This window comes from Crocodylus porosus, unplaced genomic scaffold, assembly GCF_001723895.1.
Source record: "Crocodylus porosus isolate Cpor-Errol unplaced genomic scaffold, CroPor_comp1, whole genome shotgun sequence".
Taxonomy (NCBI): domain Eukaryota; kingdom Metazoa; phylum Chordata; order Crocodylia; family Crocodylidae; genus Crocodylus; species Crocodylus porosus.
The window spans coordinates 46,698,392-46,721,957 of NW_017728948.1; the positions used below are offsets into that span (position 1 = coordinate 46,698,392).

Genomic DNA, 23,566 nt, shown 5'->3' on the forward strand with positions numbered 1-23,566 from the left:
ATTATTAATAGGCCTGTGGCTTCCTCTCTGAAAGCTGGCAGAAAGCAGGCTGGGAGTGTGTACGGCCCCCACCACCACGGAATACACCACCTGCAGTGGTGGGAGCTCCATGTGCTGGCGCAGAGCCAACCTGGTCTGGCTTAAAGGTGTGTGCCAGCAGGCCAGGCCAGCTTGGTGCCACCACGTGCAGCTTCCAGGATTCAGCCAGAGCCATGTGCTGCCAAGGAGCTCTGCCTGTCGCAGGCCAGGAGCGCCCTGAGGGCCTGTTGCTGCTGCCAGGAACAAGGACTGTGTGTGTGGGGAGGGACATGTGATGGGGGGCCCACACCTACCCATACACATCCTCACACCTACCCTCCCCGCAAGCCCCACATTCATGCCCTTCCAAAGACCCCACCACAAACCCCACACCCTCCACACACACCCACAGCCCCACACCCCTTCACAAACTCCCCTCAAAACCCCACACTCATCCACACCCCTTCACAAATTCTCCCACCGCCCCCACAAATCACACACGCACATAGACACCCCCCATGCACAGTATACAACAGTAAGACTTTGTTTTGAGCTATTATGCAATTAACTCTATATATACTATGCAAACACAGGGAAATTGGGACACAAATTTTTTTTAAATAAAATTAAAATGTGTTATAGTAGATGTTTGATTTTTAGTATATGATTTTGGTTTTTTCTGCTTCCAGGATGGCAACCCCCCTCCCAAAAGGAATATTCCCAGGGGAAGGGGGGGCTTCAGGTGGCAAAGTTTAGGAGTTAGGGGTAAGACTTCCAGTCCCAAGATGGTGATCGGGGGTGGGGCTTCTGTCAAGGGGCAGGGCTACCCTTGTGGCCTTCAACTGCTCACAAAAAGTTGTTAAGCGACTCTCCCACTGAAATAATTGCCCACTCCTGTTCTAGTCCATTACCAAGTTTACTGGTGCATATAACTGTAGGTATGTACAATGTTTTGTAATTATAAACTAAAATTTAAATTACTTAGCACCACTGCTGGCTCATTCAAACCTGAAAAATGTCCACAAGTCTGTGCTAACAACCCTCAAAGATCTTCAATCCAATGTCAACTAATAGAAGAACGAGAAAAACACAACCTTCCTAATACAGGACAAGGTGATACGACTACGACAGACTGTATTCTTACTCGGGTATATCCAAGTCAAACCTCACAATTTTAGGAGGGTCCCAAGAAAAAACAACCAAGAAGCATTCTCATTCAAAGAGGAACATCTACAAATGTGAGCTCCTTACCATGTGAATTGCAGCTTATTCAGTGCCGCTATCTCCAATTTAATGTTTTGGTTTTGTAGTTTAGGTTTTGAAATTACGTGGCTTCTTTTAGTGTGGATTGCAAACACTGTATGTCAATATGTATACTTTGGAAACAAATAAAATAGTTACAAGTGATGCACCGATTTCTTTTCTAGTGCTAAAGGAAGAAAATGTTTAACCACAGAAAATATAAAATGTGAAATTGAATTAAGAAAACAGTGGCTGAGCTTCTCTTGAGTTCTAAAAAAAAAAAGGAAGGTACTGGAATGTCTGACATCTTTAGAGATGTAGCTCTTGCTTTTTCATGAATAGAAGCTGAAACTGCTAAGGATTCTGAACTGTTTTGAATGTTCTTTTATGATAAATCCCACAATCCAAATGTATCAGTTGCAGAAGTATTCATTTTTGTGAAAAGTGCTCTCTCATACACTAGGATGACCTATTTTGTTATAAAAGAGTGGAAGTCTTATGGTCTGTTCACTTGAATACTTGTTACCTGCTGTCAGTATTGGTGATCCTGAACACTGTATTATGGAATGTTACTCTTGGGTTTGTTTGGGTCGCATTTGTCAAGATGAATCATATACTTGGCCACCTAATATCATGGTGAATCTAATTAATATAAATCTCATTTGCCTATTTTCTATTGACAATTACTTCCTATGCACAATTTCAGGTTAAGTTTTGTGTTGGGGAGAGAAAACATTTTTACTCTTCTCCATAGTTTAAATTATAAATTATATGTGGTTAAAGTTTTGTTTGGTTTTTTTTACTGTTCTCCATAGTATCATTAAATGTGATATATAACCTGAAAAACATGGGTTTTTTTCAGCCTACTTTACTAATAGAAAGGTTGAGGACCAAAGGAAATTGCTTTGGTTCTAATTACAATTGATATATCATGTTTTTACCAACCATCTAATTTTATATTTGGTCTTGTAGATTCGGCCCCAGAACTGCTGTGTCTGATGACGCAGAGTAAGTTGTCTTGTGCTCACAGGGTTGCTTTTAAACGACTTACACTGCATGCTTTCCATATTCTCTACTAATATAATATGCCATTTATGCATCATTATTATTTTGCAGTCTTCTGATAAATATTTCAGATAAAACAGTTAAAGATGGAATGCAATATGCATTTCTATTTCGGCAAATAAATGTTTTGTAAAAATGCATGACACTATATACAGCTGCTGCTTTAGAAAGTTGGTATGCTCTTTTCTTCTTTTACACATGAGTTTGCACAATTTCTAATAAGTCACTACTGAAGGAATTAGGTTTAGGCTAGATGTTGGGAAGGGGTAGAAATTGAGGAGTGAGCTGTGTAGTTTGAGTGGTAAAAAAAAATTAATTCCAAAGTAGTGTTAAATAAATTCATTTATTACCCTCAAATATTAATTGAAAAATTAAGCCCTAAACTACTTATTAGTCGTATCTTAAACCATTTTTAAAAAAATCTCTTTCAAGTGGACCTATTTTAATAAGGTATATAATTGAAGTGTTGGAATTTATGTAACTTGGATAGTTATGCAACAAAAGAAAAATCCTTCATTTTCAAGGTTTAAGTGAAAACAGTATCCCATCTTTTAATAAAAACAACCCCCCCACACACACATTTTTACGTATACAGAAATTAACATGACATTTACCCAAATTAAATACTGTTCTTCTGTCTGTAACATCAAGATCTAAACACCACCTAACTTTAAAAACAAATATGTAGTACTGTCATGTATTTATGCTTTGAAGGCATTAAAGGAATGGCAGATTTATAAACTGAATAGTCTCTGAATAATCTGTGACTTGAAAAATTGTGTGATTTTTTTTTTTTTCCCTTTAAACTTTGTAGGAAAAAAAAAGTCTCCTTTTTGACCTCCATAAATGGGACAATTTTGAAGCCACAGCAAATTTCTACTCTGTGCAGGAGGAAGGGTGAAAATGCAGGTGTCCTAAAAAGCTTTATTTAACATAGGTTTAATATGATCATGTTACTTAGGAATAGCAATGAAATGAATGAACTATGTTATCTATTTCAGATATATGCTGATAAAAACTTTATATGGCAGCAGCATCCATTCAGGGAATGCCATATTTTATAGAAACAGGTTTTTGCCAATTTTATTTTTAAGAATTCTTATAAATTTAATTATGTCCCTTCCAACTGAAAGCTACAGGTCTTTTAAAACAAGTACAAGATAGGTCTCAGACGGAAAAGAAATAAAATCCTATGCATCCAAAAACAGCCTAAAAGCACTTTTGTATACATAAAAATGCAGCCTTTAAATTTCTCTGTCTTGGGACCTTTTTTCTCTTTCCCAGGGGTAAATTAGAATTCCAGCTTCCAATGGCAGAAAATCACCTGTACCACTTACAGTAGTCACTGAATGTCAGAAGTTTTCCTTGCCATTGACCCCAGATGGCATATTTTCTGTCCTGGACCTCAGGATCTGCAGGATCTTTATCTTGGTGAAAAGGGGAGATCCTTATATCCTCCTCTAGTATTTTGTTTTCTAGAAGCCCTGTACAGAAAACAACCAGTAAATCTATAAAGGTCACTGCTTGCAACTTGTTCTTACCTTCTCTGTGGAGACCTCCTTTGCATGGCAGAAAATCAGTTCCTGCTGATGGGGGCCATGTCTGCGTACCTCCTTGAGAGAGACTGGCAAGGTTTGTAGAGCTTTTGCAGGGGGCCATGGCCAGGGCTAGTGTCTCAGCCTATTGTGAATTTTCTGGACTCTGTGTCAGTTCTTCATCTCATTCTTTGAGCTAAGTGCCAGCATCATTCTCATGATTTTGGTGTGACTATAACGTGGCAATATTAATGGAATCCTGCTCTACTTTAGAAGGAGCTACACAATATGCATCAATCCCACCATACATTGTCCTACTCCAGGTTCTTCCTGGAACCTTTCTTCCTCACCAGGTTTCTTCTGTATGTATAATTTCGCCCACCTCCACCAGGGAAATGTGGGCCCTGTTGTGGGGTGGGATTAGGGAAGATGTGCTTCTTTGTTCCTCTCTTGGTTTCTGATGGCTTGTAGTAATCCTGGAATTGCCTGCATTGATGAGAGAGAGGAAAGGGGACAGAGAACAGTTTGATCTTGCAAACTCTTAAACTGTAAAGAGTAGGATAGCATATTTTCAAAGCAGAGGTGAAAGCCTTTTTATTTTAACTGTCTAGGCATAAAGCAATCAGATTTATGAAGCACCTTGAAAGCTAGTGGGATACCTCTCTATCTCATTATAGTATTTACATCAATGCTGCTGGCTATATCCAGCCCCAGTTTCGCCCTCTCTGCCCTGTAAAAACAGGCTGTTGCACGACAGCCTAATGTTAATCTTGAATTTAGTTTTACCTTGAGCTTGATGGACAAATTACAGTGAGCCGGGCTGTACTTGTTTACTTGAGTTTGACTCTTAGCCCGTTACCTCCTTGAATGTTTGTTTTGTTTTTTGTTTCTTTTTTTTTTTTTTAAAGTCTTAGTGTGTCTATAAAACTATAATGTGGCCACAAAATGAGTATTTTGCATACCAGTTTTATAACAGATACTTTTTTTTCTCTCTCTAAAAGTAGCTATTCACCAGATTCTCATTTAAATGAACGCACAAGTTCTTAGAGCCTGTTTTACTAATCAGATGTAACCTGAGGTACATATTTCAGTTATTTATTATATTTATGGTATGTGTTCAGGCTTCCTTGAATTAAAAATAAAAAGTCCTCCACTTTGTGATAAAATTCATTAAAACAACTCTCAAGAAAATACCATTACTTGAAAATGATGTCAGTCATTTTCCCAAACCAGTAAAAAATGTCTGGTGTCTGGGGCAAACTCAGGAAGTATAACAGATATGCCAAAAGGGCTGGTCTGTCTATCCATGAATTCCTCACTTCAGAAGGAGTTTGGGCCTCAACCTACAGAATTGCTTTAGAGATGGAAAATTTATTTAAAAAAATACCACCACCATGTACTTCATTTTCATGGTGCAGTGTTCCATTTCTTTGTATTTGTCTTTCTCTACCCTGCTATTTTCTCTCCAGCACACACATGTCTAGCAAACAGGGCTTAATATAGCTTTATTTAACAAATGGAAGACTTGAGCCATCTTTTGCTTGAGAGATTGATATGTTTTTAAACTTGAACTGTTATGAGGAAACCTGCTAATGAGCATTTATAAATGTTGTGGAAAAAATGTCTTTGGACAATAGTCCTTTGTCCCAGTTCCTGTGTTCTGCATTTTTGTCAGGCCAAGAATTTAGAGTAGTTGTTGCCCTGTTCCAGAGCAGAGAGGGAAATAAATGGTTCCCCTTATACCTGGTTGGAAGTGTGAAGCTGTCAGCCAGAGCAGAGCAGAGTACTTTGGGATAAGGCTCCTTCAGACTTCTCCCTCCAAAAATATATTTGCATTGCAGGATATGCTTGCCACCCAAGAGGATGACTGACTGAAATGGCTAACCACGAGATGCTTTTTATACCTTCTGAATGAGAATTCTTTTTTGTGTCTGCTTGGCTTGAGGAGCCTATGAAATCTGTTTGAGCTGTTAGCCACAGATTACAAATTTATATTATATAAGGACTTTGTTTGTAAGAGTTGAGGAATACCTGATATTAAGGTCAATCATTGGAAGTGACATTTTTTCCCATTTAAAAAAACAAAACAAAACAAAACCCTCAAAATACTCTAATTTGTAATTCCCCCTATTGTATGCCATCTTTTTTAGTAAAGAACAAAAACTTATAGCTCCTTTAAGACCTCATCATTTTAATAGTCCTCCATTCCAAAGTAACAAAACCATTTAAGTTGCAAGGATGAAAGAACTGCAAACTAATGTCTTGACTCAGCAGTCTGGTATGCATTTTTAAAGTTAACCTGTGTTACGCATAGTAATAACTTAGGCTTTCTGTACCTATTTAAAGATTACAGGTTAGGTATTATCATGTATTTATGAAAAACTTCTGCTAGTGTGGCTGGCAATCAGGTGCATATCCATTCTGTTTTAAATGGAATTAAACCTTACAAGTTTTCTGTGGGAGAGTGTTTAATTTGCACCCTTGCTCTCCTGAATGAGCTAAGCCCACATATGCATACAACATACCACATTTATTGAATGTGACTACTGTTTACATTGTTACCTGCCTTCCTAACTTTTATACTTTCATCTTGTGCTACTGCTGCTGATTGGCTCATCCAAGCTGTGCTGTTTGAATACTGCCATGGAGTTAGCTCATGTAAAACTGCATGGCTGGCTTTTTTTTAATAGCGTAACTGAGGCCATGTTTTGCTGATAATAGGTACTACAGAAATAATGTACTTCATTACTTTCTTTATGCAACTGTCTTTTAAACAAACGTAATATGCTCTATATCTATGACCTTTCTCCTTTTAACTCTTGAAAGATCAAGAACAGAATTAGAATTTGCCTAAAGGAACTGTCACAGACCAGAACATGAATATTGTGCAGTGTGTTTTTTCTTGGTTAGAATATGTATAATAATAGCTTGGTGTTGACAGCATTAAGGTTCTTCATTAAAAACCAAAGTAACATGACCTTTTCACTGCATGCATTTCCCAGAGCACACTGTCACAGCTTACTTAACAATAGCATCTGACCCACAATGCTGCCCATGCTGTGCCTCTCAAACTTCTCTTGTTTTAAAATAAATTGAAATCTGGCTCTCTGCAGTAGTGCAAGGAATTGGAAGTATCCTGTCAAAATTGGTTGGGGAATATAGCTTCCCAAATTTCTACCTTTTGAAATGACTGTCAATAAAGTATTTTAAGACATTTTATTCTTGGACTTTTTATCCTAATGATTCTGCTCAATTAATTTATAGAAAGGCAGAGTTGCTGTCTAATGTTAAAAACAAGGGACAGTTGAGAGATGTGGTGCTCATGTGCCTGCAGTGATACATGGAACTCATGCAGATATCAGTTCGTTGCTTTTGGAAACCTGCAAAAAAGATGTATTTTGATTTTTGTTCTAGCACCCTTATGTGGCCTACCTCTAAAATTTGAAAAATGACAGCTAGAAAATAATGCTGTACTCATTTTTCCTGCTTTGTTTAGGAGTATGAGTATGTTTGACATGAGATGTGAAGATGAAGCAGTCATGCAGCCTCACAGCAAGGCTCGCCATGAGAAACTGCAGAATGTCCACAACCAACTGAAAGAGGATGAGACCAGATGGCAAGATGTGAGTACAAAGTAAGATTGTCCTGGTCTTTAAGTAGTCACTGCTAAATCAGCTGAAGAACCTGCAATTCAGCTGGAGTTGGCTGATGTGAGTACTACTTTGAGTAATTATGCTGATTTCAGCATATCCAGTCCCTGAAGCCCCAATGCTTCAGGCCCTTTCAGGCCAGAAGCTTTGGAAAGAGTTTGTAAGTGTACCAGCTTAGTAGAGGATTGGGCTAAAATAGTTCAGGCGTGCCAGCATCTGTAGCCAGCCGCATACAAAGACTAGCAACACCTCCGGCTGTGCTGAGTTCCCCAACCTAAGTGACCAGGACCCAGCTACATGTGAGTAGTACTCATTTTAGAAATAATGACTGTAGAATAATGAATGATTGAATAGCCTTTTGATTTTTTTTCTCCATTGAACTTAAGTACAGTAATTGGTACAGTACTGTCCCAGTATAAAAAGCTATTTTTAACAATTCTAAAGTTTTCTTTAAACAGAAGTTCAGAAATACTTAATGAAAAAGTCAAAATTAAATGATAAAATTACAATTAGATTTATAACCAACAGAGTGATAGTATGGTTAGTGTGAGATCTATGTGTTGTAAAAGTTTATATATGTTTGGGGTCATTGGACATATTTTTTATTTTATTTGAAAGTTTTTGGGACTCTTACTATTGAAATGAAAAGTGTCCTAACCCACTGTATATGCATTTCCAGAAATGCCTCTTGATACTTTATACTCTGGCTCTAAAATCTCTTAAGAGCTATTCTAAATTCCCTTATGCAAATGTCCTTGGCACCCTAAGAACAGCTTTATGGAGGGGACATTGTTTGTATTCATGGTATGTGGTTCTTCATGATTTCACTTACTAGCATATGTCCAAGCAGTAAGTTTGCTGACAATTAGCAGTTTCATATCTTGTGCTACTTTTTTTTTTTTTTTTTTTACCTTTGCTTCTTTAAAAAAAATGGAAAGGAAAAAAGTGCATCCTTCTTTAATTGCAAAAATGGGAGGGAGTTTATGATGTGCAATCTGCTGATGGAAAAACCTAATTTCTAAACAATAGGCAGTAGTAGGACTATTTGAATAGGTAAATGTTTCCTTTCCTCATCAAGTATAATTAGTAATTGAGGGAAACTGAAGTAGGGGGTTTTATAGACTCATTCCCTTGAGTGTAACATTAGTAATGTGCATCTAAGCCAAATGAAAGTGACAGTATTTCTTCCTATTTTTAGTTAAGTTGTTTTAATACTGTAAATTACATGGACACTATCATCTACCAGTTACTGATGAAAACTTAGTGGAACCATTTAGAAAACTGCAGTAAATGAAATAGTTTAAATCAAGTAATGCTGTTTTTCTTTAAAACAAGAATTTGCTAAAGTACTCGGAATACATTCTGCATACTAATTTTGTAACATTGTTAAGCTAGTTGAAGTGATAAATATGGCACCTCATACTTCCTGTTGTTTTAGTCTTATTTTTCTGCATAAAAACACTTTCATATTCATGCTATGAGTATTAGTTTTATTTTTCTAAAGTTCAGATTTTAGCCCTGTATTGTTTGGTTTTACAGTTTTGAAATATTTCTTCCTTACTGTTAAATCCAGACTAAGTACAAATCCGGTCCCCTATGGCCTGAGTTTGTGAGCTAGACAGGATGCAAGGAATATATACCATATATTGTTTGGTGCTGCTTTTCACTCCAGCAGAAGTCTATTGGAGGGGGCAGGACTGGGGAAAGAAAGTGATCAGACAGGTCACTGGGTCTTCACAGATATGGATCCACCAGCCAGTCTGTGGATAAAGAATTTCCCAAACAGTGGAGCCTAGTGTTCTGGTATGGGGCAGGGAAGAGCTAACAATTTGCCAAGGAGGATTTCATCCCCTGGATCTGCCATGTTTTCTGTCTGACAGTCTGCGCTTTATATAATACCTGCTTACTTAATCTTGCTATAGGGACTAGAATTTACCACACATTCATTAGGGCTAAAAGTGAGTGCACTGACCAGGTCCTTTTGTTGCCTGGAGTTCCTATTGCTTTCAGCTGACACAGCACTGCAGCGTCAAAGGCCGTGTCGAGATAAGCACAGATGTTTGGATCCCCAGGGACAAATAGCAGCAGTGCACCTTGCACCACAGCAAGGTGTCCCCAGGGAACACCTGTACCACATGTGCTTTGGCTGCGGCAAGTTACTTCAGAAGCAGTAAGGGAGGCTGGGAGCAACACTGCTGGCCCCAGCAGCCTTGGCTGGGGTTCGGTAGGTCTCCTGGGGCTGCAGCAGTGCCGATCCTGCCGGGTAGAACCTGGCTGGAAGTCACAGTGCAGCTCTGGGAACTTGGCTCCACACTTCAGCAGTGTGTTCTGCCTGTGTGTGCACTGCTATGGTTTTTTTTTTCCCATGTTTTGTTGTTGTTTTTGTTTTTTCTCCCCTGGATATCCAGGGGCCAAAAAAACTCCAGAAAAAACCCCCAGAACAGCGCATGCCCTTGCAGCATGGAGAACACCTGACTGTGCGGTACATGACGCTGCAGACGTGTTTGCGGTGCTACGTGCTGCACGGCTGTGCTAGTTAGGATGAGCCCAAAAAGTCCAAAACCTAATTAGCAAGGATATGAAAACTGCACTGAAATTCAGTAACAAAAAAGTCGAGCAACTTTTTAAAATTAAAATATTCTGCTTTGCTTTTTAAAATTTAGGACTGATTCATTGGTGACCCTCCCGGTACATGAAATCAGCCTATAATTAGAGAGGCAAGGATTTCTTAGGATCAACTAAATAGGTGGGATAGAGTTAGACAAGCCTTTGCAGCAAACATTCTTCAGGCATTCTAACACAGTTTAAGCAGGCTTTTGGGGTCATCACCTATTTGACAGCACTGGGCACATCTACATGAGACACTAATGTGCAGTAGAATTAATCGCAGATGACACTAAGATGTGGGGAGAAGTGGGCACGCTAGAAGGGAGGGACAGGCTGCAATTGGATCTGGACAGGTTACAGGGGTGGGCAGATGAGAATAAGATGGGATTCAATTCTAACAAGTGCAGGGTACTGCACCTAGGGAGAAAGAACCAGCAGCATAGCTACAGGCTGGGAAACTCCCTTCTCATCAGCACAGAGGCAGAAAAGGATCTTGGAGTCATCATAGACTCCAAAATGAACATGGGTCGCCAATGTCGGGACGCAGTCGGGAAGGCTAACTGCACCTTGTCATGCATCCACAGATGCATCACGAGCAGGTTCAAAGAGGCGGTCCTCCCCCTCTATGCAACGCTGGTCAGGCCACAATTGGAGTACTGCATCCAGTTCTGGGTGCTGCACTTCAGGAGGGATGTGGACAACATGGAGAGGGTCCAGAGGAGAGCCACTTGCATGGTCAGGGGGCAGCAGGATAGGCCCTACGAGGAGAGGCTATGAAACCTGAACCTGTTCAGCCTCCACAAGAGAAGGTTGAGAGGGGATCTGGTGGCCGTCTATAAACTGGCCAAAGGAGACTAGCAGGCAACGGGAGAGTTCCTGTTCCCCCGAACACTACTGGGAGTAATGAGGAATAACGGCCATAAGTTGACAGAGAGTAGGTTCAGGCTAGATATCAGGAGGCACTACTTCACGGTCAGGGCGGCTAGGATCTGGAACCAACTTCCAAGGGAAGTGGTGCTTGCTCCTACCTTGGGGGGTCTTCAAAAGGAAGCTAGATAGACACCTAGCCAGGGTCATTTCACCCCAACATTCTTTCCTGCCCATAGCAGGGGATTGGACTTGATGATCTGCTCAGGTCCCTTCTGATCCTACCAACTGTGAAACTATAATCTACTGTGCATTAGTGTCACAAAAAAAATGTGCACCTGCACTACTGCACAGTAGCTCTGGTTGCTGCTTATTCAGTTAGTACCTGTTATTAGAAGTACTAACCTAAATGAGTTGTAACCACAGCGCATTAATGAATGTGTGGACTTGCCCTGTTACTATTGTTAACACTGAACATGTACTGTGTCTTATTTAGGATCTGGCACGGTGGAAAAGTCGCAGAAGAAGTGCTTCACAGGACCTAATAAAAAAAGAAGCAGAGAGGAAAAAGATGGAGAAATTATTGAGTGGTGATGGAGCAGGTGAACGAAGGAAAAGCATCAAGACCTACAGAGAAATTGTGGAGGAGAAGTAGGTTGTTCTACTGGAATGCAATTTAGTGTCTTAAAAATACTGTATGTTTCAGGTATGGTGTGTAGCTACTGCCATGTTTCTGATATGGGACACGAGGGAAAAAAATGAACCAATTTTATAATGCATTGTGAATAATTTGTCCAAATTATTCCAGATCAGGCTCAGCCCACATTTGTAACTCTAGGTAACTGTGTATGGAATTATAATTTCTCATGTTCATCCCACACAGGGAGAGAAGAGAAAAAGAGCTACATGAAGCATACAAGAATGCAAGGTCACATGAGGAGGCTGAAAATATCCTACAGCAGTACATTGAGAGATTCACCATTAGCGAAGCTGTCCTTGAGCATTTGCAGATGCCAAAAATTCTAGAAAGAAGCCATTCAGTGGAGCCAAATTCATCATCCCCACCTAAAGACCCAAATCCTCTGAGATACTTACGACAACAATCGCTGCCTGCTCCAAAATACACTGCCACCATTGAAGCAACCATTGTTCCCACCGGTGAAATGGAAGCCAGCATTTCAACAGGCCACATGTCTCCCAGCAAAACTGTTGTTTCCAAGCCTGTGCCTATGCTGACACCCAAGCCTTATTCACAACCCAAAAACACACAGCAGGTTTTAAAAAACTTTAAGGTAGGACATGCTGTATTATCCAAAAGCAATGTAAAGGGAAAAGAATCCTAACATAAATCATGTGAATTTATGCATAGAAGCACAATTTAGAGTTAAGGAATTGGGGAACAACCTGGAATTGTCAGTCCTAAATTCTCAGAAAAATGAGTTCCTAGCAAACTCAGGTTAGTCACTTAATAACTAATAGATATTTTTGACATGAATCTTTCTGTGCCACAGGTCCCTATTTGTAAGATGGGGTAATATACTAACCCTTCAATTCACAGGGAGGAGGTGTATTAAAATTAATTAATGTTTATAAAACATTTCAAGACTATGATGTGGAACACCATAGAAAAGACCATGAAAAAGTTAATAGTTTTGTCTTCAGAGCGGAATTTGAATGGTGTGTAGTAAATGAGGCATGAAACCTCTGAATGAACAACCAACAAATCCCTGAATAGCTGCTCATTATGTGTGCAAAAATCCTGTTGTCAAGAATTATGTGGTCATATAGTGTGACTGGATCATAATGTGTATGCGGAAGGGGGTTGAATTAAGGTTGCACAGATGATTTTCATTCTGGTGTTTCTGAGCTTTAGTGCTCGACTATGTAACGTTAATATTTTACTGTAATTTTCTTCATGAAATTAGAGAGACAGACTGGAAGAATTTGGTTTCGAAGTAGCATTGGATTTCTTAGAGTGTAGGACAGCAGTTCCCAAACTCTGGGTCGTGACCCCAAATGGGGGTCACAGAAACAGCAGATGGGGTCATGAGAAATAAAAGTTACTTTAATCCAAGGGTGGGCAAATATGGCCTCCAGGCCAGATCTGTCCACCAGGCAATTTCATCTGGCCTGCAGGCACCTATAACTAATTGTACCTCACCCAGCCCGCATGCCTCGCTCCCACTTTCATGCATGGAGAGGCCTGGCCCATCCAGTATGCAGCTTCTGGGTGGGGTGGCTGCTACTGCTGCAGCTACTGAGGGACCTGCTCAGGTTCCCCAGCATCCCATTTGCTCCAGGCACCAGGTAGGGAAGTTGCAGGAGTAGACAGAGGGGGTGCTGCAGCTGGTTGGGAAAGGGAGCATGGGGCTGGGGGCAGCATGGTGCCTCTGCCCAGAGGGACTACAGGACAGTGGAGCTTGGTGGGCAGGGAGTGGGTGTGAGGGAGTAGGAGGCTGTAGGGACCTCCCACACACACTTCCGCCCCACAGCCCGCCCCACGGCGCACAGCCCTTGTTGGCAGTGGCAGCAGGAGGTGGTGAGTACTCAGGGCACTCATGGCCGACGCTGCCATGAAATCCAGAAAAAGTCTATATCACAAGGAGACTGTCAGCCAAAATGGCTAAATATTTAGTGCAGGGAGACATTTAGTCAGTATGAAGCTTCTGGGTGAAAAGTGACCTAAAATCCGCAAGTCTTTGTTACTGGGGTAAATGATGGTTGAAATGAGATATTATCCCATTTTGTGTCGATATGAAAATGAATGCTTTTGAGTACCAACAGCCTCTTCAGTTCTGAACTATCTCCCATTGAAATTAAGGGCAGTTGTTATGGACATATACATATTTCCAGTGCTAACTGCAAGATGCTTCATGCTGACTTACTGAAATATGAAACTAGTAATTCCTGTTTCTTTTTTAATTGATTTAACCTCTGACTTTTACCGTTCCTGTTGAGTGAGACCTGGATCTATCTTTGGTTGTTTTTCTAATTCTCATTCTTTTAGTTTTTGTCCATAAAATGAAAAAGGGGAAAAACAGTTATACTTGGGCAAGCTCAGGGTTCAGTTGTTTACTTTAGGTTGGACCATGAAATCTATCTCAGTAAGAATTATGCCAGAAAGAATTAAGTCATACATTTTTTTTTACCCTGTTTAAAACACAGATCTATTTATGATACTTTTCTTTAATGACAATGTGTTGACTTGCTCCAGTTCAGGAGGAGAGAAGGATGTTTGTTTAATTCTGCAGCCAGAGCATCTGTTCTGATCATTCAAACGTTTGCTTTCACTCCGTAATATAAATAGAGAAATGTCTTAGTCTAAATAGTGACATTTACAATGGATGGGTTTTAACTGTGCAGTATTTTTCTGGATTTTTTGTTTTTTAAACTTTCATGACCTGTCTACTAGATAACACAACAGAGAATCCCAAGGGAGTTGTGGATTTGAGACTTGCCCACATTTGTATTCAGGATTAAGTTTTGTGAGTAATGATGAGTTGGGTAGATGACGTGGTTAGGGAAAGTACAGGAGTGCTTTTATCTTGAGCAATAATAAGAGTGTTTGAAATGCATGCGCATATTATCTGTGCACAGGCTTGCTTTGCCTTATTTAAGACTTTTAAAATATGTCAGTCATCCTCAGGTCTTTCAGAGTTTGTGGTTCTCTGAATTACCTTGATATATAGAGCAGACCCTTGACCAGTCATAGGAACAGGAAGAGTCAGGTGGATGAGCAGTTTGCTCTTGACCAGGAATTGTTGTGTATAGCAAGCTGAACTTGTCATTAATAGGAAATTAAGTTGTCCATTACCAGGTGAATGGAGAAAAATGCATGGAAGAAGATGGGAAACTGTATGCAATTTACTTTAAAAGAATGTGCCAGTTTATTGCAAAGTCCTTTTCTCTGTTGTTTATGTCCTTGCTGAATGTCCTTATGTCCTTTATAATCTGCAACCTAATGTTCCAAGGAATAGCTTAAGTCTGAGCTTGTTCTTGCATGCATTGTTATTTATGCAGTTCTTGCTGATTAGCCATTTAAAAACATTTCATATGTCCTATATAACATCTCGTATAGGGCATCAGTCCATATAAGCCAATAATTAATAGCCCATTGCCAGAAATCAGACTTCCCCCTCAAAAACCTTTTTTCCATGGAGACATCCCTTTCTCCATGGAAGTTCCCTATAAAGACATGCAAAGCCCAACTAAGTTGCTGTCCTTCAAAACTCTTTCCTTAAAATTAATCTCAGCTGCCATATCTTTACCATCTCATCTACAGCTGTGAAATGTGTGCACTGAGATGGCTACTGATTTCTTTAATTACAGTATCATGATATTGTTAGCCAGTGCTTTTCCTGTCTTTCTTTTGTATCCATCTATTCTGTATTACTGTATCTAGATTGTAAGCTCTTTTGAGCGAGTGTTTTTGTTTGCACGTATTGTGACTTGCACGATGGGACTTTGGTCCAGGTTGGACTCTTTGATACTATTGGGGGTGCAGGTAGTGCTAATTTGATCCTCCTTCCCTAAATTCATGGTTCAGATTGAGAAGCTCCAAACTCTGGGCAAAGGGAATGTTGGCTTGAACCGAATAAATAGTAAAATAAATATACAACTTTTTTCTAATGTTTCTTTTAAGAGATATAATACCTATTATATATCAGACCATTTGCCCTTCTACAAAAGTGTGGCCTGTTAGGAATTCTTGTTACCTGTGCCATCATTTGACTCTGGAAGGGGAGGAAGGTTGCTGGCTTCTTTTCATATTGTGATCAGTAAGACAACAAAACATTAAGCTAAGTCCTGCTGGTTTGGCTCCCTTAAACCGACTAAATTCCAGAGCACACAATGCACTAATATTGTGGTGAGTTGTCTGATTACATAGCAGTTCATCAGTATAATTAGTAACTGGTAAGCATCCTTGCCTCTCTTGATGCAAGACAAAACCAACGTGTTTAGTACAAAATGCTTTGAAGAGTAGTGCTTCAAATTCTGTTGGTAGTTTTAAAATGTAATATGAAGCCACCTTGCCAAGCTGCTGTATCTGTTTAGAACTGTTCCTATGATTGGGGGGGGTTTAGTGCATTTAAACATTGACTCGCAATTATTATCCTTCTTAAGAGTTACACACTTGTTCTTTGTGCTTTTGTTCAAGCTTCCCCATGTATAGTCTGTTTTACCTGTCCCAACTCTACCCTGAACTACTACTCTAACTATTATCCTCTTAAAAACCTGCTCTTGCTGTGATACCCTCAAAGTGTGCTTATAATTCAATGGGAGAACAAAAGTATATCATCCTTTTCTGGATTTCCTTATTTATCTTGTCCTCTAAGTGTCTGTATTTTGATTGTAAATTATTTCTGGCAGGAACTGCCTCTAATTTTGTGTACTGAATAATCCTAAATACACTATTAGTACTGTACAGATTATTATTTATTAATAAATACACGCCAACTTGATGTTTTTTGTTATTTCCTCAGTGTATTTATTTAACTGTGTTCTGCAGGTAGATGGAAAAGTCAGCATGAATGGGGAAACGTACAATGGAGTGGAAGAAGAGAAGGAAAAAGAATATACGACAGTAATGTTTGCCCCTTCGCCAAGTAAATCTCTCAAGTGTGAAGGTGTGGCCAGAGAGGACGGGCACCTTGTAGAGTTGAAGCAGGACATCACTAGCATTGAGCTCAGTTTACAAAGGCCTAGCCCTCACAGGGCGCACAAAGAAACAACAGTAAGAGCAAAAGTGAATGCATCATCCTTACTTTCTCTGCCAGATTTCCTTCTCAATGCATTTCATCACTAAGTTAATGAAAGCCAAGTGATTATATTTTGTTTTATGACAAGAGGATCAGCTCAGGTCAAAGAAATTATACTTTTTAAGTAATTGCTGCCATGGAAAGGTAGAGGATTCAAGAACTTTTTGCAGTTGGCTTCTTGCTTGGGATGTCATGTAACTGATATGCATGCTTCAGCTGTGCTGGCACATTTCACTGGGTCCAAGTGAGAAATTAACTCTGTCCCAGCTATTGTACAGGTTTTATTCAGTCCTTCTACTAATGTTAGCCGATTAGATCAACCACATAATTGGAGTGTGTGAGCCATTATAATTAGTCTCAGTTTTCCACCTTCATACTAACAGATGTTAATATGCTGGCAGTTTTAGCATTCAAATATTCATCATTCCATTATCAGGAAATATTAGAAAAGGAGGCAAGTTATCAAAATACATGGGGTCACTGTGTTTCCTGGCCACCTTACTGTACAGACTTGTATTAATTTAACTTTTTATCCCTCTCACTCTCACTAGAGAGAGGCAGAAAAAACTGGAGCACATCACAGCAGGACTCGAACCAAAACCAAACAAAAAACAAAGCAAGCTCTCTTCCAGGAAAAAGAAACATGAAGGGAAAGTGGATTTGGGTCTTTCTTACTATGTAACAAAATACAATGTCAGAAGTACCAAATGAATTACAAAAGCCAGGAATGATAATGAAGTTTATTCCCTTTAAATTACAGGGTATTAGCTAGATAGGTAATTGTGTGAGTACTGTTTCTAAGGATGTGTGACATTTTGCTGTTGCCTATAGAATATAGGCTCATTCTTGGTAACAGACCTACTTCTTCTGGCATACAAGCTGGGGGCTGCCAACCCCTGGTTTAGATTATGGTTGTATGGAATGGTTTGGATAGAGATGGTCCTGCCTCAGGCAAAGGGTTGGACTAGATGACCTGTGGAGGTCTCTTCAAGCCCTACTTCTCTGTGACTGTCATGGGACTGGTATGAAGTCAAGAATAAGTGACAGCAGGAAGGTAGGAAGATGGAAGTGTAGAGGATGGTTGGAGAGTAGTAATGAAATGAACCTTACTTCAGAAGTAGGATAGGGTTGCAGCTGACTTTGAATACACACTTGATTCTGCAGTTCTGGCAATTATAAATAATGAAAATAACCACAGAGTTAACATGATATGGAATCTTTGAGAGAATAAAATAGGCACCCACATCATACCGTTTCTAGAGTTCTGACTCAGGATTTTGTGACTTCAGTTTCATGATGGGATCAGCAGTTTTTCCAGTTTCTAATAAACTAATGTTAACATTCCTAGAGTATTTTTGTTTCCAGGAAAAAGAAACCAGATTAGTTTTAGAATGCAGAGGCAGTATTGTACAGGGAGACGAACTCAGTGCACTAAGCTTAAGACCCTTGTTTTCTGAGTCCACTTCTGGTCCTTTTGTTCATCTGTGGAGGTTTTTTTTCAACAAGATATTTCTTTCTCTCTCCCTGTTTCCATTGCCACTAGGTAGCCTAGGTCTTTACTGTGATTGCATCAGGTTCTGTATTCATTTCATTAAAAAAATAGCAGCGGCTTTGTATAGCTTTTTGGGTTATGAAGAAAAGTTTGACACATGAACCAAGCACGATCAATGTAATGATCCCTGTTACTTGTGCTAGCTTTTATAACCCCTATGTCCTTATGGTTTTCCTTCTTAGCAGTGCCCCCTTTTCCCTCCCCACCCTTCCTTCTATATCTTATGTATTTAAATTTCAGCTTTCTATTTAGAAGCCCTGCTCCCTGCAGGTCCATTCATAGCATCCGACAAGGTAAGCTGTTGCTTACAAAATCATATGTGTCTCTGAATTAATTAGTCTGTAAGCTGCTATTATGCCCTGCCTTTTCAATATAACGATGTCTGCCTGAGTCTTCAGACAGCCTGGAATAAGACACTCTAAGAAGATCCACAAGGAACTCCATGCCATGGTATTCCTGTGGCTCTGGGTTGCCTCTGACAATGAATGGCTGATCCTTGCAGTGATCTTGAATCACTAACCTAGGGAGTTCTGAGTTGTTATTGACAGCACAACTTTGTATACGTAGGTAAACGTGCAGCTATGAAATCAAAATTTAAGAGTTGTGTATTTTTGCATTAAATCTAACTACAAAGCTCAGTTGTAGCACAGGAAGGCATGGAAGAAGATTGCAGTTGGGCTTACTTTGATAAATATTGATAATAATGCATTGAGCTGTGAGAGAATATAGATTCAAGGTTTTTTAAGATTCTTTTCTAGCTAATTGAATTGTTAGTAATGCAGTGCTCACCCCATCTTCCTCCTTGTTAGAAGATAAGCCATGTGGCATATTTTTTCCAAAGACAAAGGGATTCCTCTTTCTACAGGTCTGATTTAGCATAAAATGTGCTTAGTTTCTGCATCATGCAAACTAATAATAAACCTCCTTATCTGATATTTGGCCCTGATCCCCTATTCCAGATTTCAAGAAAAATAAAAGTAACCAAGATATGAAAGCCAAGTTTTCTAAAAATAGAATGGCAAAAGAATTGTCTGGACTTTCCTTTGGGATGGTTGAAAATAAAGAATATCAGTCAGAATTTTTTTAAGCACTGAAATTATTTTATTTACTTGCTTACCCTATTTTTCCCCAATTTTCTAATTTCCAGTCAGATGATTTAGAGCTTTCTTTCCATTTCTTCCATATCCAGGTTTCGAATACAATTCACTAGAAACAGAACTTCTATTTGCCAGCGATTATGTTGTTTCTAGTGGGATGGGTTTTGTTTCTTGTTATTCTCCTAATTTGATTTGTGTTGTCATCCTGTGTATGTGTGTGCCTGAATACATGCACATGTAGGTATGGTGCATATTCACCTACCTGCTGTATATCATTTTATCTCTGGTCCTTCCCCTTTCCTGTTCTATTTGCCTTATTGTTTTTCTGTCCTGTCATTCCTCTTTCCTTTTCATGATTGCTTCCTGCTGTTTTAGTTCACTCGTCAAATAGACTAGGCATATTTCAGTTCACTTGTCAAATAAATTATGCACCGTCTTCTAGACATATTCTTCTTTCCTTTGTGTAGTGTTGTAGTAAAGCAGTTCAGCTGATCTCTGGTGTACTCTAGTAGCAGATGTTGGATCAAGCTATACCACTTCATAGAGCGATATGATATGGGTTTTGTGAGGGTCGGGAGATCCCATTCATGAGCTTACACAAATGTACCAATTTAGCCCCAGACATCCTTCTTCCAACAGAAGGAGTAATAGGAAAAGGAGAGCTTACATTGTACTGATAACAACCAGCAACTGAAAACTTGTTTGGGGGTTGCACTGTTACTGCCCAAATATGGTTGTATGGAATGGATTGTTGAAAGATTTTGCAACAATATTGCCTACAGTGGAAATGAACACAACTGAAGAGTACTAGAGAGGAACATTTTCAGGTATTTCTAGAGCAGTAGCGGCCAGTATTTTTGGCAGGCACAAATTAGCCCTGTATCTTCCCCGAGTACCACTCAAGTCCCCTTCCCTGGCCAATCTGATGCTCTGCTTTCTACTTCCTGTCCTATGCTTCCTTCCTGATCTGCCACTCTGCTTTCTGCTTCCTGCGTTGTCTGCCACGGCGTTGCCTATACCTTCCCTGATCTCCTGTGTGCCAGGCACAAGCTCTTGGAGGCTCCAGGCTCTCGGAATCACTCTAATTAAAGCACTGCCCCCTTTTTCTCCCACAGCATGTGTAAAAGTGCTATAAAGTGTCACATAAAAAAGTGTGATTATGCTAATGTGCAGTAAAATAGGCTACTGCTCATTAAGCATCACTTCAAAACCATGCGCATTCATTACTGCTCATTAAGGCAGCCTAATGTGCATTTCTTTCATACCTCATATTGGAAGTACTAAATTTTAATGCACATTAGAAAAAACACCTTAATGCATGTGTAGACATGCTCAATGACATCATTATATTTAAAGTGTCTGTTCCATGACTCTCTGTGAATGAGTGACTTGCCTGTAGCTCTTGTTAAGACTTCACGAGGTGGGCATCCTGGCTGTGGGCATCGGGGGCGGGCAGCACACTCCTCCTCCCTTTCGGCCAGGCTAGGTGTAGGTGCAGGGCTCCCTGCAGGCTGCAGCAGCTTCCTGGGGCCATCTGCTGCCAGGAGGCCCCATGGATGGCCTTGCTTCTGTTCTCTGCTGTTTGCTATCTGGTGCCTGCAGGTGGCTGCTGGGACAGGACGGGACAGCCCTGCCCTGCCCAGGTCAGCAGAGAGACAGGCAGAAGGGCAGGTGGCAAGCTGGCAGCAAAGCTTGTGCCTCTGCCCAAGCCAGCCCCAGCTCTGGCTCATCCTGCAGCCAGGGGGGACCGTAGCTCCAGCTGCATGATACACACCAGCAGAGGGGCCAGGGCCAGGACTGCTTTCACCTCAGCAACACGCATGCCCCCAAACTCACTCTGGACACACTGAGGAGGCGGGCTCCCTGGCAGGCAAAGAGGGAACCTGCCCTTGCTTGGTGGGGGGCCTCCAATTGTCTGTTTGCCCAGCACCCCAGTAAATGTTAATCTGCCAGTGGTCCTTATCCACTAGCGATCAGGATTTTAGCTTTACATCATATGAGAAATTATACTTCCAGCTCTAGGATTGTTCTGTATGAATTTAAATGTGTAGAAACTTCCCAGTCAGCTGCTGACCCATGGTGGCTCTTGGCTTTAATAGCTGATCTGACTACAACACTTACATGACTGCAGGCAAAAGAGTGATGACAATAGTGTTGCAGTGGCATAATGTGCCACCATGCTTATGTCAGGCCCAGCTTATGTCACTGTTAGCTGCTCATTCTCAGGCATCCAAACAAGTTGCTATGAGAAGCTTGTTTCAATTACAATCCCAAATTATGTATGGTTTTAAGGTTTGACTAAATTCCTAGCATTCCATTGGGAAAATCATTGTATGTTTAAAACAGTCATTGCAAGATGAAAGTATCTGAGCCAATATTAATCTTGTCAGTATTAATACATATAGCAGCAAATTCATTTTGTTACTGAAAATTCAATTCAGTAAAAGCCATTACTTCCTAATTTTCTCTGTTGTATTTTTGTTGGCTTTAGCTGGATAGCTGTGTCACAAGGTTCACTGAACTGTCGCTGTTGTTATTTTAGCTTGTTAGGTGAAAGCAGGGGGCAGCAACTTACAGCGAGCCTGTGAAGCCATTTGATGTGGCCTGTGGATGTGGGGCTTCAGCAGCTGCATTGACCCAATTCAAATCAGATGAAGGCAGGGATGCAGTGGGAAGGCGGGTGCTAGGACACAGGTGCCACCACCACCACTTTTCCCAGTGGCTGCACAACAGCAGAACCCAACACCATTGCTTTCCCTGAAGTGGGATAGGAAGAGTGTATGCAGCCAGCACTTTCCCCCACAGTGGTGGTGGGGCTTTATCAGCAGTCACTTTGCCCTGCTGTTCTGCCTGTGGATACTCTTTCCATGCTGCTGTGGGGAAAAACAGCAGTGCTGAACACTTTCCCTTTGCAGTCACAAGGAAAAGTGGTGGCAGTGGCTGGGTCTTACCTCTGTGCTCCAAACTGCCCCGACCTGAAGCAGGTCAATCCAGCCCACAGCCTGGAAAGGTTGCTGACCCCTGGATAAAAGAAGTTTCAACTAATACATACGCATTAAAGATAAATAAATCTATATTCTCATTTTTTTTCCATTTTCTGCCCTTCTAGTAGGTTAATTATATTCTCAGCTCAGTAATATTCTGTCCTAGATTTGGTTCTGAATTATCATTATTTTTTTCTTCTGTATTTTACGAACAGAAATCTGTTTGCCACAAGGGCAGGCTAATTATGTGTGATCGGTATGGTCATAATTAAGTGGGCACAGGCCCCAATCCTATTTAGCTAGGTACCTATATTATCTGTCAGAAAGAAAATGAATTCATTTATATTAGTCCCAAACTGGCATTCAATATCTGTACAACCAATCTCACAAATCACTTCATGAAACGTATTATTTCAGATGGAGGAGTTGCTATGCTTTATTGCTGGTTCATTCATAATTAAACCAAAATATAAAATAACCTTTCATCACTGACCACAACTTATTGAACTAAATATTAGGAATAACTGCATCATTGGATGTTTTTGAAAAGGAAGCATAAAAATAGTCTACCACACTGAACAAAATTCACTGCCCTTGAGAGATTTACAGGGACAGAACCAGTGTACTAAAAATCTGTTAGGATACATTTGCTGTTATATTAGCCTTTTTATTTCAGCCATTCTATCCACACCTCCCACGGAAGGATTTTTTCTAGGGAATTTGTACAAAACGGTTGCCCAGTAGCCCCTTCCTCTTATGCATCCACAGTGAACTGCTCTGTACTGTCCTGTTCAGCTTTGAGGCTGTCCTGAATGGTAGCTCTTCCTCCTCAGCTACATTTGACTAAAGTTAAGATTTAAGAGGTGCAGAGAGCTTCACTGGGGCCCTCCACACCTGGGAGGTTTATCTACAAGTATGGATAAATACTATCATCTCATTTATAAATGTGAATGAGCATAAACATAAAGGCAAGCATAAATTCTCCAGAAAAATGTAATACCTTTCCAAAACATGCTATATGGAGCTCTTTTTTTTTTTAGATGCAATTGGATATGCTAGCATATTTCAAGAGCATTTGCATTTCAGAACAGTGACAATGTAAAGTGGTTTATGAAAAAAGTCATATTTAAGAATACATAAACTTTTTAATAGAGATTAATACAGATTATGTAGTAGAAAGGGAGGAGCAT

General features: G+C 40.2%; 1 protein-coding gene across 1 annotated transcript in view; it reads left to right on the forward strand.

Moving 5' to 3' along the window:
* The window catches only part of LIMCH1 (LIM and calponin homology domains 1), a 279,812-nt gene that overhangs the window by 220,187 nt on the left and 36,059 nt on the right, over positions 1-23,566 (forward strand). Inside the window, exons 15-19 of the mRNA XM_019552844.1 lie at positions 2,233-2,268; positions 7,357-7,483; positions 11,481-11,635; positions 11,868-12,276; positions 16,494-16,730. Of these exons, the coding sequence (XP_019408389.1) occupies positions 2,233-2,268; positions 7,357-7,483; positions 11,481-11,635; positions 11,868-12,276; positions 16,494-16,730 (964 nt within the window). The remainder of the gene's footprint in view (positions 1-2,232; positions 2,269-7,356; positions 7,484-11,480; positions 11,636-11,867; positions 12,277-16,493; positions 16,731-23,566) is intronic.